Genomic DNA, 14,309 nt, shown 5'->3' on the forward strand with positions numbered 1-14,309 from the left:
AAGCAGCTTATATTTAGGAACGCATGTTTAGAACTGGAGTCGATGGTTCTGAAAAGTTAGAATTGGATGGCTTACATTCTTTAGCTATTAATCACAGAGCAGACCCAGCTAATTCTTTCCATCTTATGCTGGGTCTCATTAGGCTTTGTCTAGAGTGCTTGTTTTCTTTTTACTCAAATTATAAAATCACAGAACAATAGTAAAGGAAAGCATGTAAGGAAATAGCACAAGAGCACGATGACTGCTTTGCATTTTTCTTTCCACAAATCTCTTGCTTCTATATATAAATTTTATGTGCTTTTATTTACTATGTATATAATCATTTTATGTTATGCTTTTCATAATGTTATATTTTTAATTTTCTCTCTTTTGGTGGTCACATACTTCTTTCATTGTCTTTCTCACTGTTGACAGGCATAGAAAAACCTTTTTCTCAGATTCTGTAAGTCTTTGAGCAGCTCCCCTTGCGTTCTCCTCCTGTGTTACAGAGACAGATACGGAATGATGCATGGTGTGTTTTCACTCAGTGCAATGGCTTTGTTCTCCTTTAAGTTTATCTGTAGAACATATAGAACTTTTCTCTTGACCTCCTTTCCATTGTCTTGTATCATTTTTGAGCATTTTTTCTCTGTAGCTTCAGGTATCATCAATATTGATGCTTCATTTATTTGTAGATCCCAGAACATTTTGTAGACACTGGTAAATTATTTAGATGTTATAAGGTACCGAAAATTTACTGTTTAAAATGAAACATCTTGTTTTCTAATTGTGGCTGATGATATCACCCACTTTCTTCCCCCAACCATCTAAGGATTTATTCAGCCTTTCTTAGCTGTATCTTGTATTATTTCTTCTTCCTTAATTTTTCTGGCTCTGGACTTGGGTTAGCATATATTCTTTTTACCTAGTATTGTAGTAATGTATCTGTGTAGACTCTCTCTCAGTCCCCCCTGCAGCCTTAGGAATAATTCTCCAACATAATTGTGCTTATGTTCTTCAATGTGGTTCCCTCTATGTGTATGGTGAGCTTGGAACTTCTCTCACAGTCACTCCGTCATTTCAGCATCTTCTCTCAGACTCACCCTGGAAACTTCGTTCCTTGAGACCCTTTAGATGTTTGAGGAACTGCACTAATTACAGTGTCTCAGTCACCTTCTTTGCTGCTGAAGCAGGATTCCACCAGTCTGAAATTCATTTCTGCCTTTTGATTCCTTTATTCTTACCTCCTCAATTTCTTTTTCTTTAAGATAGATTTGAAGCTCTGGTCTTGAGTCTTATTTGGATATCCTTATGCCAAGTATAATAGTGCATGAGATTGTAATATTAAATATAATTATGTAATATCATTCAACTATTAAACAAAACATTTTTTCATTTCCCTGCATGTCAATATTTTAAAATTGCATTTTCTTGAAAAATTCTAATAACTAGAAATACTGGGAAATGATAGTTTTTATGATCTCTTGGCATTGTTTTTTTTAAGTAATTGTTAATATCAGCCTTACTCAAAGTATAGCAAAAGAGGTGTCAGAAACCAGGATGGTTGGTAGTAGGAACATTTCCTATTAATCAAGTAGAAAACCTTAAATAGCATTCTTTGCCCAAATCTTTGGATTTTTTGTGATTAGTTATACTTCTACAAAGTGCCATGCCCTGGCCTTTGTGTAAGCCACCAGCAGCATGTCTGATTCAACTTGTTCTCATTATTATTATTACTTCCTTGGTTAATTTCAAAGGAGTTGTACTGGCTAGTTTTGTGTGTCAACTTGACACAGGCTGGAGTTATCACAGAGAAAGGAATTTTAGTTGGGGAAGTGCCTCCATGAGATCCAGCTGTGGGGCATTTTCTCAATTAGTGATCAAGTGGGGAGGACCTCTTGTGGGTGGTACCACCTTTGGGCTGGAGCTCTTGGGTTCTATAAGAGAGCACGCTGAGCAAGCAAGCAAGCCAGTAAGAAACATCCCTCCATGGCCTCTGCATCAGCTCCTGCTTCCTGACCTGCTTGATTTCCAGTCCTGACTTCCTTTAGTGATGAACTGCAACATGGAAGTGTAAGGTGAATAAACCCTTTCCTCCCCAACTTGCTTCTTGGTCATGATGTTTGTGCAGGAATAGAAACCCTGACTAAGACAAATTGGTACCAGGAGTGGGGTACCATATATTGAATCAGTGTTCAATATATGGTACAGTTTCTCCCATAGCCAGGATCCATGGGTCCAGGAATCAAGGGGTGGAAAAGGGAATAATTCCATTCACTATCACTCCTAGTGACCCTCTAGGGAAATTTTTGCTTCCTGTCCCTACAACTTTAGGTTCTGCTGGCCTAGAAGTTTTGGTTCCAGAGGGGGGAGTGCTCCTACCAGGAGCCACAACAAACATTCCATTGAACTGAAAGCTCAGATTTCCCCCTGGCCATTTTCGGCTTCTAATGCTCTTAAACCAATAGGCTAAGAAAGGAATAACAGTGTTAGGAGGGGTGATAGATCCAGATTTCCATGGGGAAATTGGATTGCTTCTCCACAATGGAGGAAAGCAGGATTATGTCTGGAGTGCAGAAGATGGAGGCCTGGCTTGTGAAATTTCATAGGGAAGATTAAAGACTCTTACAGTGGCCATGTTTTGATTATGAAGGTTCTGTGGTTTTGGTTAGCTGGGGCTGAAGAATCAGCTGTATTTAACAAGACACCAGAACCACTAAAGCAACCTTTTGTGTTACTGGAACTATTGATGCTGGTTTGCTGGAGGTAAGAAATTAGCGGTGATTAAGAAGAGACCAGCATCACTGAGGTGAAATCTTCTAGGAAGTGTTTTCTGAGAGCACAGAGAGTGTGTTCCAGAGATAGCCACAGTTGTATTTTGTGCTGTGGCTGGACTTGGTACTGTGTAAGAGTCACCCAGATGGTACTGGTTTTGAAGGCATGAAGGGGTCATGAAGAGCAGCTGAGGCTCTTTGCACAGTGAGAGGCCACGGAAGGCCATTGGTGAAGGTGCAGCCTCAGTTGCAATTGGTGGCCCAGGACTTGAAGGGGTCATGCATAGGAGCAGAGGCTTGTCACCATGAAGAGAGCCTATGAGAGGCTATTTGGTGAAGCCTAATTACAGTGGAAGATAGCGGCATTTTGGAGATGCCAGTACCATTCGATGACCACCAAGAACAGCAGCAGCAGTGGAGTACAGGCAGCTGGAGCCTAGAAGACAAGCTGTGTGCTACAAAGGGCAGAGCTTGAGAAGTGACCCAAGCCCTTGGAGGATCCCGGAAGATCGTGAGTTGGATCCCAGACATTGAACCATTGGAGTCTGAGTTTTGCTTTTGGTTGTGACTGTGCCCTGATATGTTTCCCTCTTGAAGGATGAAAGCATTTTAGTGGTGCCCACAGTTGAGAGACTGAATTTTTAAAATACTTTGAATTTTAAAGATATTGGACATTTTGAAGTGATTGACCTTTTAATGTGTAAAGACTGTGGGACTTTTAAAGTAATTTAGATCTTGGGGATGAATAAGAAAGTAAGGGTTGAGGCTTAATAGTGATGTGTTGTGTGTCAAGTTGACAAGGGGACAATTGTACTGGCTGGTTTTGTGTGTCAGCTTGACACAGGCAAATGAGCTTTAGTTGGGGAAGTGCCTCCATGAGATCCAACTGTGGGGCATTTTTCTCAATTAGTGATCAAGTGGGGAAGGCCCCTTGTGGGTGGTACCACCTTTGGGCTGTTATTCTTGGGTTCTATAAGAGAGCACGCTGAGCAAGCAAGGGGAAGCAAGCCTGTAAGAAACATCCCTCCATGGCTTCTGCGTCAGCTCCTGCTTCCTGACGTGCTTGAGTTCCAGTCCTGACTTCCTTTAGTGATGAACTGCAACGTGGAAGTGTAAGCTCAATAAACCCTTTCCTCCCCAACTTGCTTCTTGGTCATAATGTTTGTGTAGGAATAGAAACCCTGACTAAGACAGGAGTTTTCCTAAGAGCTTTGAATTGCAATAATATCCACAATATAATTTGTGTGTTTATTGTTCTAATTGCAACAATTTTTTAAATGTGAAGACCAAATGTGTGTATCTTCAAAGACTAAAAGGATGTTATATACATATTTGGCAATGCATTCCTTGCTTGTAAAACTGCCCCTTTTCCATATTAAATTTATATTTCAATTTCTAATCCCTTATAGTAAAGGACTATTTTTTAAAAGACAGGATCAGACTTTAATAATGAGTAGTAAAAATTAGTTTTGTTAAAAGTAAAATTAATAGATTCCTGAAACAGAGTTTAGGTCATCTTTTTTGTTGGCCTAATGGTCTTTTTTGATATTTTTGGATTAAATTTTGTTCTGTTATATTTCATACTTCAATACCCAGATCTAACTCAATGATTATAGAGTTTCTTGTCCATGGTGTCCACATAAGAGCTCTTTGTATGATGGGCACACTGTTATACAAGGTTCTTTCCTTCAGTAAGTCAATACATTACCTCAACCTTTAGCCAGCCCTCCATTGCCACTGATGACCCAGTGCTTAAGTTGTAACTTCATGCTGCTGAGCCACACCCAGGGGACTTATTTTATTTTTTGATGCCTCGCTGTAGGAAATTTTAAAGGTGTGGAACCAAGCTATTTTCTCCCTTGGACTCATTTCCACTTTTATTTCCTATGGGACACCTAACCTTCCTTTAAAATAGTTGGACTTTAAAATTGCTCACCCAGTCTATGGTTACTATGTGTGGTAGGTATACTACTGGCTTTGTTTTAGGTCACCATGTTTTAAAGTATGGCTTAACTGTTAGTGTTAAACCATTCACACAGCTGGAGTCTTATCATTTATCAAGTGCTTTTCTGGTCCGTGCTTTATTCTCTCTGTGTGTATGTTTTTCAGGGATTACTTTTATTTTATGCTTATATACTAAGAATATTTGGCCTGATTTTTGTCCCAGGGGTGTGTAATTGAGAACTGACAGGTTATATGAAGTTGAAAAGAAATGTAATGTGTTTTAAAAACCAGTGCTTCCTTTTTCCTTGGTAACTAATATGTTATTTGTGACAAAGTGTCCTAAAGGGTTCCAATTGAATAAGCTTCCAAATTGCCTAGTAGCTTTCAACGTTAATAGCTACCTCTTTTATTTTATTTTATTTTATTTTATTTATTTTATTTTATTTTATTTTATTATTTTTTATATTCTTTGTTTACCTTCAGAATGCTTTCCCCTTTCCAGGTTCCTCCCTCCGCATAGGTCTCATAAGCCCTCTTCCCTCCGCCCATTTCCCAATCACCCCCCTCCCATTTCCCTGTCCTGCTACTCTCCTACAATGCTGGATCAACTGTTTTCAGAACCAGGGCTCTCTCTTTCCCTCTTCTTGGGTATCATTTGATATGCTAATTCTGTCTTGAGAATTCAGAGCTTCTGGGCTAATTAATATCCACTTATTAGTGATTGCATTCCATGTGTATTCTCTTGTGATTGGGTTACCTCACTTAAACAAATTGTTATTCCCTAAGAAGAATAAAAATATTTTTAGAGCATGTGAATGGTAGGGGCTTAATATTTTATCCACAGTTATTCAGTATCATAGGTAAAATATATTCATGTAAAAACCATATGTTTACAATAAGAAATTCATTCTTAGTTGTTTCTTTCTCAAAAATTTATAGAACCTCCCTCCCTCTCTCGTTCCCTCCCCCCCTCCACCCCTCCTTCCTCCCTTCTTCTCTTCTGAGATCATATATCACACTGTAGTTCAAGCCTTACAGTTATGGATGGTACTCCTGTTTTAGTCTCAAGTGTTTGCATTGTGAAAATTAAAGACTATTCCCAGCAGAATATTTTATTTTGATCTCCTGCATTGTAAGGTGTTGGACTTATAAATATAAAACACAGATTGTTCGAGCAGCATCATTTACATGGAAACTGGTATACTAGGCTCTGAATAGTGTGTTAACTCCTGCTAAATATTCAAGGGGAGCCAATGAAAAGAACAGTTCCTAGAAGAGCTGACATTTTGCATGTCTGTCTGTCTGTCTGTCTGTCTGTCTGCTTGCCTGCCTGCCTGCCTCCCTCCCTGCCTGTCTGTCTGTCTGTCTATCTCACCTAGGCATCAAATAAATGTCATGGGACCTACGTGAGGTTTAGCTCCTTCATGGAGACACTCTATATAAATGAATGGCATGGTCTGTAAAGAATTAACATTTTTTTTTTTTTTTTTTTTAAGTACTCTTTTACTTTTTTTCATTATTTATTGGATATTTTCTTTATTTATATTTTTTTTGTCTTTTTTTTTATTTGATATAATTTATTTACATTTCAAATGATTTCCCCTTTTCTAGCCCCCCCCACTCCCCAAAAGTCCCGTAAGCCCCCTTCTCTTCCCCTGTCCTCCCTCCCACCCCTTCGCAGTTCCCCGTTCTGGTTTTGCCAAATACTGTTTCACTGAGTCTTTCCAGAACCAGGGACCACTCCTGCTTTCTTCTTGTATCTCATTTGATGTGTGGATTATGTTTTGGGTATTCCAGTTTTCTAGGTTAATAACCACTTATTAGTGAGTGCATACCATGATTCACCTTTTGAGTCTGGGTTACCTCACTTAGTATGATGTTCTCTAGCTCCATCCATTTGCCTAAGAATTTCATGAATTCATTGTTTCTAATGGCTGAATAGTACTCCATTGTGTAGATATACCACATTTTTTGTATCCACTCTTCTGTTGAGGGATACCTGGGTTCTTTCCAGCATCTGGCAATTATAAATAGGGCTGCTATGAACATAGTAGAGCATGTATCCTTATTACATGGCCATCGGGGCGCCAACCCAGCCAGGAGTTTTTTTTGCCCCGGCCGGCGCACGCGCCGCCATTTTGCCTACAGGACCCAGAGTGCTCGGGAGGGCAGAGACGGCTAACAAGCGTAGCCTGAGGCTAACAAAACGGGGGTCTAGGCCCCAAAAGGCACAGGACTGACCCCAAGAACTGGGCGGCTTGGTGGGCCATCTGTGTGTCAACCCGCCCAGGAGGTTATTAGCACAACAGACTCTGCCGGTGCTTTCGGGGAGTGCGGACGCGCACGCCCGCCATCCGGGTCACCTGGCAGACCCAAATAACAGTCATAGCCCTAGGGGAACTTTGCTCGGACCTTGGCCTCCCGGGCTTTTGCCTGGACTGAGGGCCTGGGCGACAAGGCTAACCTAGTGTGTGCCAGCACGGTTGGGGAAATCGGCTGCCCAGCGGAGTGAGCAGAACACAGGGGAGGTCACAGCAGCATACACCTTCGGAGCTCCCTGGGGGTGCACACGGGTTCCATCTGGTCCACAGACACAATCTGGGGCAAGGCCTCAGACAGAAGCCCTCAGGTCAACTCTCTCCACTTCAGATCAGCCTGGGTGGCCGCACCACATCTCCAGGTCCCTCAAGAGGCTAGTGGGGGCTTCCGGGCGGCCAGCTGGGAGAAGTCGGTGTGCTCCAATAAATCCTGCGGGCCCCAGCGGAAGCCTTCAGGTGCCTGCTTCGGGATCTGAACAGCCTGGACAACAGCACCCTGTCTACAGGCAGTGCAGGGTGTAAGCTGTGCACCAGAGGCCAACGGGGAAGGGGCAGCGTGCACTGGTGAGTCCAGCACTGACAAGACCAAGTAACACCAGTGAGAGCTAGATGGCAAAAGGCAAACGCAGGAACGTCACTAACAGAAATCAAGGCAATATGGCAACATCTGAACCCAATTCTCCTCTACCAGCAAGTCCTGGATACCCCATCACACCAGTAAAACAAGATTTGGATTTAAAATCACTGGTCACGATGCTGGTACAGGAACACATGAAGGACATTCAGGAGAAAATGGATCAAAAGTTAGAAGCCCTTGCAAGGGAAACACAAAAATCATTGAAAGAAATCCAGGAGAATACAAAAGCCAACAAGGAGGAAATGCAAAAAACACTTAAAGAAATACAGGAGAACTTTGGTCAACAGGCTGAGGTCATGAAAGACGAAACACAAAAATCTCTTAAAGAAATACAGGAGAACTTTGGTCAACAGGCTGAGGTCATGAAAGAAAAAACACAAAAATCTCTTAAAGAATTACAGGAAAGCACAAACAAGCAAGTGAAGGAGCTAAGCAAAACCATCCAGGATCTAAAATCAGAAGTAGAAACAACTAAGAAAACTCAAAGGGAGACAACTTTGGAGATAGAAAGCCTTGGGAAGAAATCAGGGGACAGAGATGCAAATATCAACAACAGAATACAAGAAATAGAAGAAAGAATCTCAGATGCTGAAGATTCCATAGAAACCATGGACTCAACAGTTAAAGAAAATGCAAAATGCAAAAAGCTTGTAACCCAAAATATCCAGGAAATCCAGGAAACAATGAGAAGACCAAACCTAAAGATTATAGGCATAGATGAGAGTGAAGATTTACAACTTAAAGGGCCAGCAAATATCTTCAATAAAATTATGGAAGAAAACTTCCCTAACCTAAAGAGAGAGATGCCCATGAATATACAAGAAGCCTACAGAACTCCAAACAGACTGGACCAGAACAGAAATACTTCCCGTCACATAATAATCAAAACACCAAATGTTCTAAACAAAGAAAGAATATTAAAGGCAGTAAGAGAAAAAGGCCAAGTAACATATAAAGGAAGACCTATCAGAATCACAGCAGACTTTTCACCTGAGACTATGAAGGCTAGAAGGTCCTGGGCAGATCTCATGCAGACTCTAAGAGAACACAAATGCCAACCAAAACTACTATATCCAGCAAAACTCTCAATCACCATAGATGGAGAAACTAAGATATTTCACGACAAAACCAAGTTTACCCAATATCTATCCACAAACCCAGCCCTAAAAAGGATAATAGGAGGACAACACCAATACAAGGAGGGAAACTTCACCCTGAAAAAAGCAAGATAGTAACCTTTCATCAAACCCAAAAGAAGTTAAGCAATCAAATTTAAAAAATAACGTCAAAAATGATAGGAAGTAACAATCACTATTCCTTAATATCTCTTAACATCAATGGACTCAATGCCCCAATAAAAAGACACAGACTAACTGACTGGATACGTAAACAGGACCCTACATTTTGCTGCTTACAGGAAACACACCTCAGGGTCAAAGACAAACACTACCTTAGAGTAAAAGGCTGGAAGACAATTTTACAAGCAAATGGTCTCAGGAAACAAGCTGGAGTAGCCATTTTAATATCAGATAAAATTGACTTTCAACCCAAAGTCATCAAAAGAGACTCTGAGGGACACTTCTTGCTGGTCAAAGGAAAAATACAACAAGAAGAACTCTCAATCCTGAACATCTATGCTCCAAATGCAAGGGCACCCTCTTTCATAAAAGAAACTTTATTAAAACTCAAAGCACACATTGCACCTAACACAATAATTGTGGGTGACTTCAACACTGCACTTTCCTCAATGGACCGATCAGGAAAACAGAAACTAAACAAGGACACAATGAAACTAATTGAAGCTTTGGACCAGTTAGATTTAACTGATATATATAGAACATTCTATCCTAAAACAAAAGAATATACCTTTTTTTCAGCACCTCATGGTACCTTCTCCAAAATCGACCATATAATTGGTCACAAGACAGACCTCAACAAATATAAAAAGATAGAACTAATCCTATGCCTCCTATCTGATCACTATGGAATAAAAGTGGTCTTCAATAGCAACAGAAACAACAGAAAACCCACAAACACGTGGAGATTGAACAATACTCTACTCAATGACACCTTGGTCAAGGAAGAAATAAAGAAAGAAATTAAAGACTTTTTAGAACACAATGAAAATGAAAACACAACATACCCAAATCTATGGGACACAATGAAAGCAGTGCTAAGAGGAAAACTCATAGCCCTGAGTGCCTCCAAAAAGAAAATGGAGAGAGCATACATTACCAACTTAATGACACACCTGAAAGCCCTAGAACAAAAAGAAGCTATTTCACCCAGGAGGAGTAGAAGGCAGGAAATCATCAAACTCAGGGCCGAAATCAATCAAGAATTAACATTTTGTTTGTAGATGTAAGAACTGTTTTTTTGGATTCTGGATTCCTCGAAAATATATATTGAGATGGATTATATTGAGAATGTAACTGGGAAATAACTTTTAGGAAGAAAAAGCTGGGCACAGTGTTAGAAATAGAGTGATTGTATTTTGAAACCATTTTGACAAACCAGTCTGTGCTAGCCATGTAAGGAACTCTAAAGCAAATGTGATGGAGGAGATCTGCATTGGTGGAACTATGTAGTCACTTCTGTCAGCATCACCCAGACTACACTGTGAGTTTCCCAAAGGGAGGTTCCTATGTCAAGAAATCTGAGGCACATTGTATAGAACTGGAGGCTTTCACACAGTTGAACTTCTTGCAGCCCCATTGATTTCACAGTGGCTGTGCAAGTTTGCATTCCCAGCAGCAATGGAGGAGTGTTCCCCTTGCTCCACAACCTCACCAGCATGAGCTGTCCCATGTTTTTTGGATCTAAGCCATTCAAGTCCAGCTTGAAGTCAGGGACGGTACTACCTCTGAAAGTTCATTTATTGTACAGGTATTTTAAATATCCTGGGATTTTATTTTTCCATATAAAGTTGAATCTTGTTCTTGCAGGTCTGTAAAGAATTGTGTTGGAATTTTGATGCGAATTGTGTTGAATCTGTAGATTACTTTTGGTAAGATGATCAGTTTTACTATGCTAATCCTACTATGTATGAGCATGGGCGATCTTTCTGTCTTCTATTACCTTCTTTAATACTTTTTTTCAAGGACTTGAAGTCCTTATCACACAGCTCTTTTACTTGCTTGTTTAGAGTTACCCACAAGATATTTCCTATCATCTGTGGCTATTGTTAAGGATGTTGCTTCCCTGAATTCTGTCTTAGCCCACTTATTATTTGTATATAGGAAAGCTACTGACATTTATTTATTTATTTATTTACTTACTTACTTATTTATTTGAGTTAACTTTGTATCTAGACACTATACTGAAGGTGTTCATGCACTGTAGGAATTCCCTGGCAGAATATTGGGGGTTGCTTATATATACTATCATATCATCTGCTAATAGTGATACTTTTGACTTTTTCCTTTCCCGTATTACTTGATCTTTAGTTGTCTTATTGCGGTAGCTAAATTTTTTGCTTTACATGTTTTTGCATTTAATTTGATGTAGGCTATTTCCTTTCTGTATGTTGCCTTATAATGTTTAGGTATATCCCCCGTATCCCTAATCTTTCCAACACTTTTATCATGAAGGGTGTTGGATTTTGTCAAAGGCTTTATCACCATGTATAATAAGAACATCATGTGGCTGTTTGCTTTAGTTTGTTTATATGGTGGATTGCATTGGCAGATTTTAGTAATTTGAAGCATCTTGCATCTCTGGGATGAATCCCACTTGATCATGGTGGGTGATCTTTTTGATGTGTTCTTAGATTTAGTTTGCAAGCATTTCATGGAGTATTTCTGCTTCAATATTCATGATGGAAATTGGTTTTAATTTTTCTTTGTTGTGTTTGTGTGTGTGTGTGTGTGTGTGTGTGTGTGTGTGGTTTGGGTGTCAGGGTGATGATGGCCTCCTAAAATGAATTGGCCATGTTTTTTCCTATTTTGTGGAATAATTTGAAGAGTCGGTATTAGCTTTCTATTGATAGTCTGGTAGAATTCTGTGCTAAAACCATCTGGCCCCTGAGTTTTTTGGTTTGGAGACTTTAAATGACTGCTTCTATTTCCTTGGTGGTTATAGATCTAATTAGATTCTTTATGTGATCTTGATTTGACTTTGGTAAGTGGAATCTGTCAAGAAAATTGTTCATTTATTTTAGATTTTCCAATTTTGTTGAGTATTGGTTTTTGAAGTAAATCCCAATAAGTCCTTTGGATTTCCTCTGTGTCTGTTTTTATGTCCCTCTTTTCATTTCTGATTTTGTTAATTTAGATAATCTCTGTCTTTTTCATTAGTTTGAATAAGAGTTTGTCTATCTTGTTTTTTTAAAGAATAAACTTTCTGGGCTGGAAAGACGGCTCAGCAGTCAAGAGCATTGGACTGCTCTTCCAGAGGTCCTGAGTTCAATTCCCAGCAACCACATGGTGGCTCACAACCATCTGTAGCAAGATCTAACGCCCTCTTCTGGTGTGTCCGAAGACAGCTACAGTGTACGCACATATAATAAATAAATCTTAAAAAAAAAAGAATAAACTTTCTTGTTTCATTAATTCTTTTATTGATCTCTTTACTTGTATTCTGTTGACTTCACCCCTCACTTTGATTATTTCTTGCCAGCTACTCCTTTAGCATGCATTTACTTCTTTTTGTTTTAGAATTACTACTATGAAATCTCTCCAATTTCTTTGCGAAGGCACTCAGTGCTATGAACTTTACTCTTATCACTGCTTTCCTTGTGTCCCACATGTTTGGGTATATTTCATTAAATTCTAGGAAGTCTTTAATTTATTTCTTCCCTGATCCAGTGGTCATTCAGTAGAGAGTTGTTCAGTTTCCATGAATTTGTAGGCTTTCAGTTGTTTCTGTTGTTATTTTAGTCCAGCATTAATTCATGATGGAATTATATGATACAGGGGTCATTTCAATTTTCTTGTAGCTGTTGAGTAATGCTATGTGACCACGTATGTGGTCATTTCTGGAGAAACTTCCATGATGTGCTGAGAAGACAGTATATGCTCTTATGTTTGCATGAAATGTTTTGTAGGTCTCTATTAGATTTATTTGGTTCATAATCTGTTAGCTTCATTATTTCTCTGCTTTTGTCTAGATGACCTATTTATCTATTACTGAGAGTTGGGTACCAATTTCCTAGTATTAATGTACCAGGTTCAATGCATGACTTAAGCTTTAGTAATGATTCTTTTACAGATATGTGTGTTCCTCACCACTTGAAGACCAATCTGCACATCAGTTACTTACGTAGATCCAGGATCCTAGATCTGTTGCATGTTTGCTCTTTAGTTGGTGGTTCAGTCTCTTTGAGCCCCTGTAGACCTAGGTTAGTTGATTCTGTAGGTTTTCTTGTGGTGTCCTTGACCTCTCCAGCTCCTTCAATCCTTCCTCACCCTCTTCCCCAAGATTCCCTGCCTAATCTTTGGCTGTTCATCTCTGCATCTGTTTCCATCATTACTGGGTGAAACCTTTTAGGGGACAGTTATTCTATGCACATATAGCAGAATATTATTAATCGTGTCAGGGCTTGCCTCTGGATGGGTTGGGTCATTCATTGGTTGGACATTCTCTGGATTTCTGCTCCATCTTTATCTCTGCATATCATGTGGACAGGACAAGTTTTAGGTCAAAGGTTTTGTTAGTTGGGTTGGTGTCCCCTCCCTCTATGGAAAGTCTTACAGGAGGTCGGTGTTTCAGGTCCCATGCCCCCTGTTGCTAGGATGCTTACCTCTGATTACCCTCATACGTTCCTGGGAGTTTCCCTTGTCTTTGGTTTCTGGTTCATCCCAGCGCTGTCCTGTTGCGCCACCATCCTTTTTCTTTCTCAGTACTCTCTCTCAGTTTTCTCTCTCTCCTCCTTCCTTCTTCCCTTCAGTTTTTCCCATACTTAATCCCTCCTGTTCCTCTCCCCACCTCATCTTCCACCAATTTCTCTTCCTTCATCGACTTTTGCTGTCTATTTTATTTATCCTTCTGAATGAGATTCCTGTTTCCTCCATTGGACCCTTGTTACCTTGTTACTTAGTTTCTTTGGCATTGTGGATTGTAACATGGTTATTCTGTACTTTAGGGCTAATATCCACTTAGAAGTGAGTATATGCCATGTTGTCTTTCTGGGTCTGGATTACCTCAGTCCGGATGATATTTTCTAGTTCCATCTATTTTCTTGCAAGTTTCATGATGTCCTCAGCAAGATATAAGATGGAGGAATCTTTGCACTGTTTTTCTCTGTCATAAGTACAGTATGTAGTTACTTCGAGAATTCTTTATGTCTGGTGACTTCCTTGATTGATTTCTACTTAATTCATTAAAGAAAGGTCTTAGTTGAACCTAGAGCTCACAAATACAGTTAATTTTGCTAGCCAGTTTGCTTATAGGATGTTCTTTCTCTGCCTTCCATACCCTGGGATATCAGGCTGTCTTTCATACTTGCTTAGAATTTATGTGGGAGGTGGACAATCTCTGAACTACATCTATCTTCATCCTTCTCTTCACTGAACTTCTCCCCACTCTGAGGAAGTTGGCATTGCTCCCACCCAGCTATCCTGTTGACTGGCTTCTGAACTTCTCTCCTCATTGGTGGGCCTTCTTTTTCTATTGCTTGTAGTACTTTAGATCAATCTATGTTCACATCTTTTTTGGTTG

The 14,309-nt window shown here is 39.8% G+C and overlaps 1 protein-coding gene across 7 annotated transcripts in view; it reads left to right on the top strand.

Annotated features, from left to right (window-relative positions):
- The window catches only part of Vps13b (vacuolar protein sorting 13 homolog B), a 564,131-nt gene that overhangs the window by 123,720 nt on the left and 426,102 nt on the right, over positions 1 to 14,309 (top strand). Inside the window, exon 18 of one of the 7 annotated variants that reach the window (XM_052160926.1) lies at positions 11,984 to 12,152. The exons of 5 other annotated variants lie outside the window; for them this stretch is intronic. In XM_052160926.1, the coding sequence (XP_052016886.1) occupies positions 11,984 to 11,988 (5 nt within the window). In that variant the 3' untranslated portion in view covers positions 11,989 to 12,152. Of the gene's footprint in view, positions 1 to 10,597; positions 10,635 to 11,983; positions 12,153 to 14,309 lie in introns of those variants that run through there. One more of the 7 variants, XM_052160925.1, reaches the window with a different exon arrangement.

The sequence above is a fragment of the Apodemus sylvaticus genome, chromosome 17 (assembly GCF_947179515.1).
Source record: "Apodemus sylvaticus chromosome 17, mApoSyl1.1, whole genome shotgun sequence".
NCBI classification, from domain to species: Eukaryota; Metazoa; Chordata; class Mammalia; order Rodentia; family Muridae; genus Apodemus; species Apodemus sylvaticus.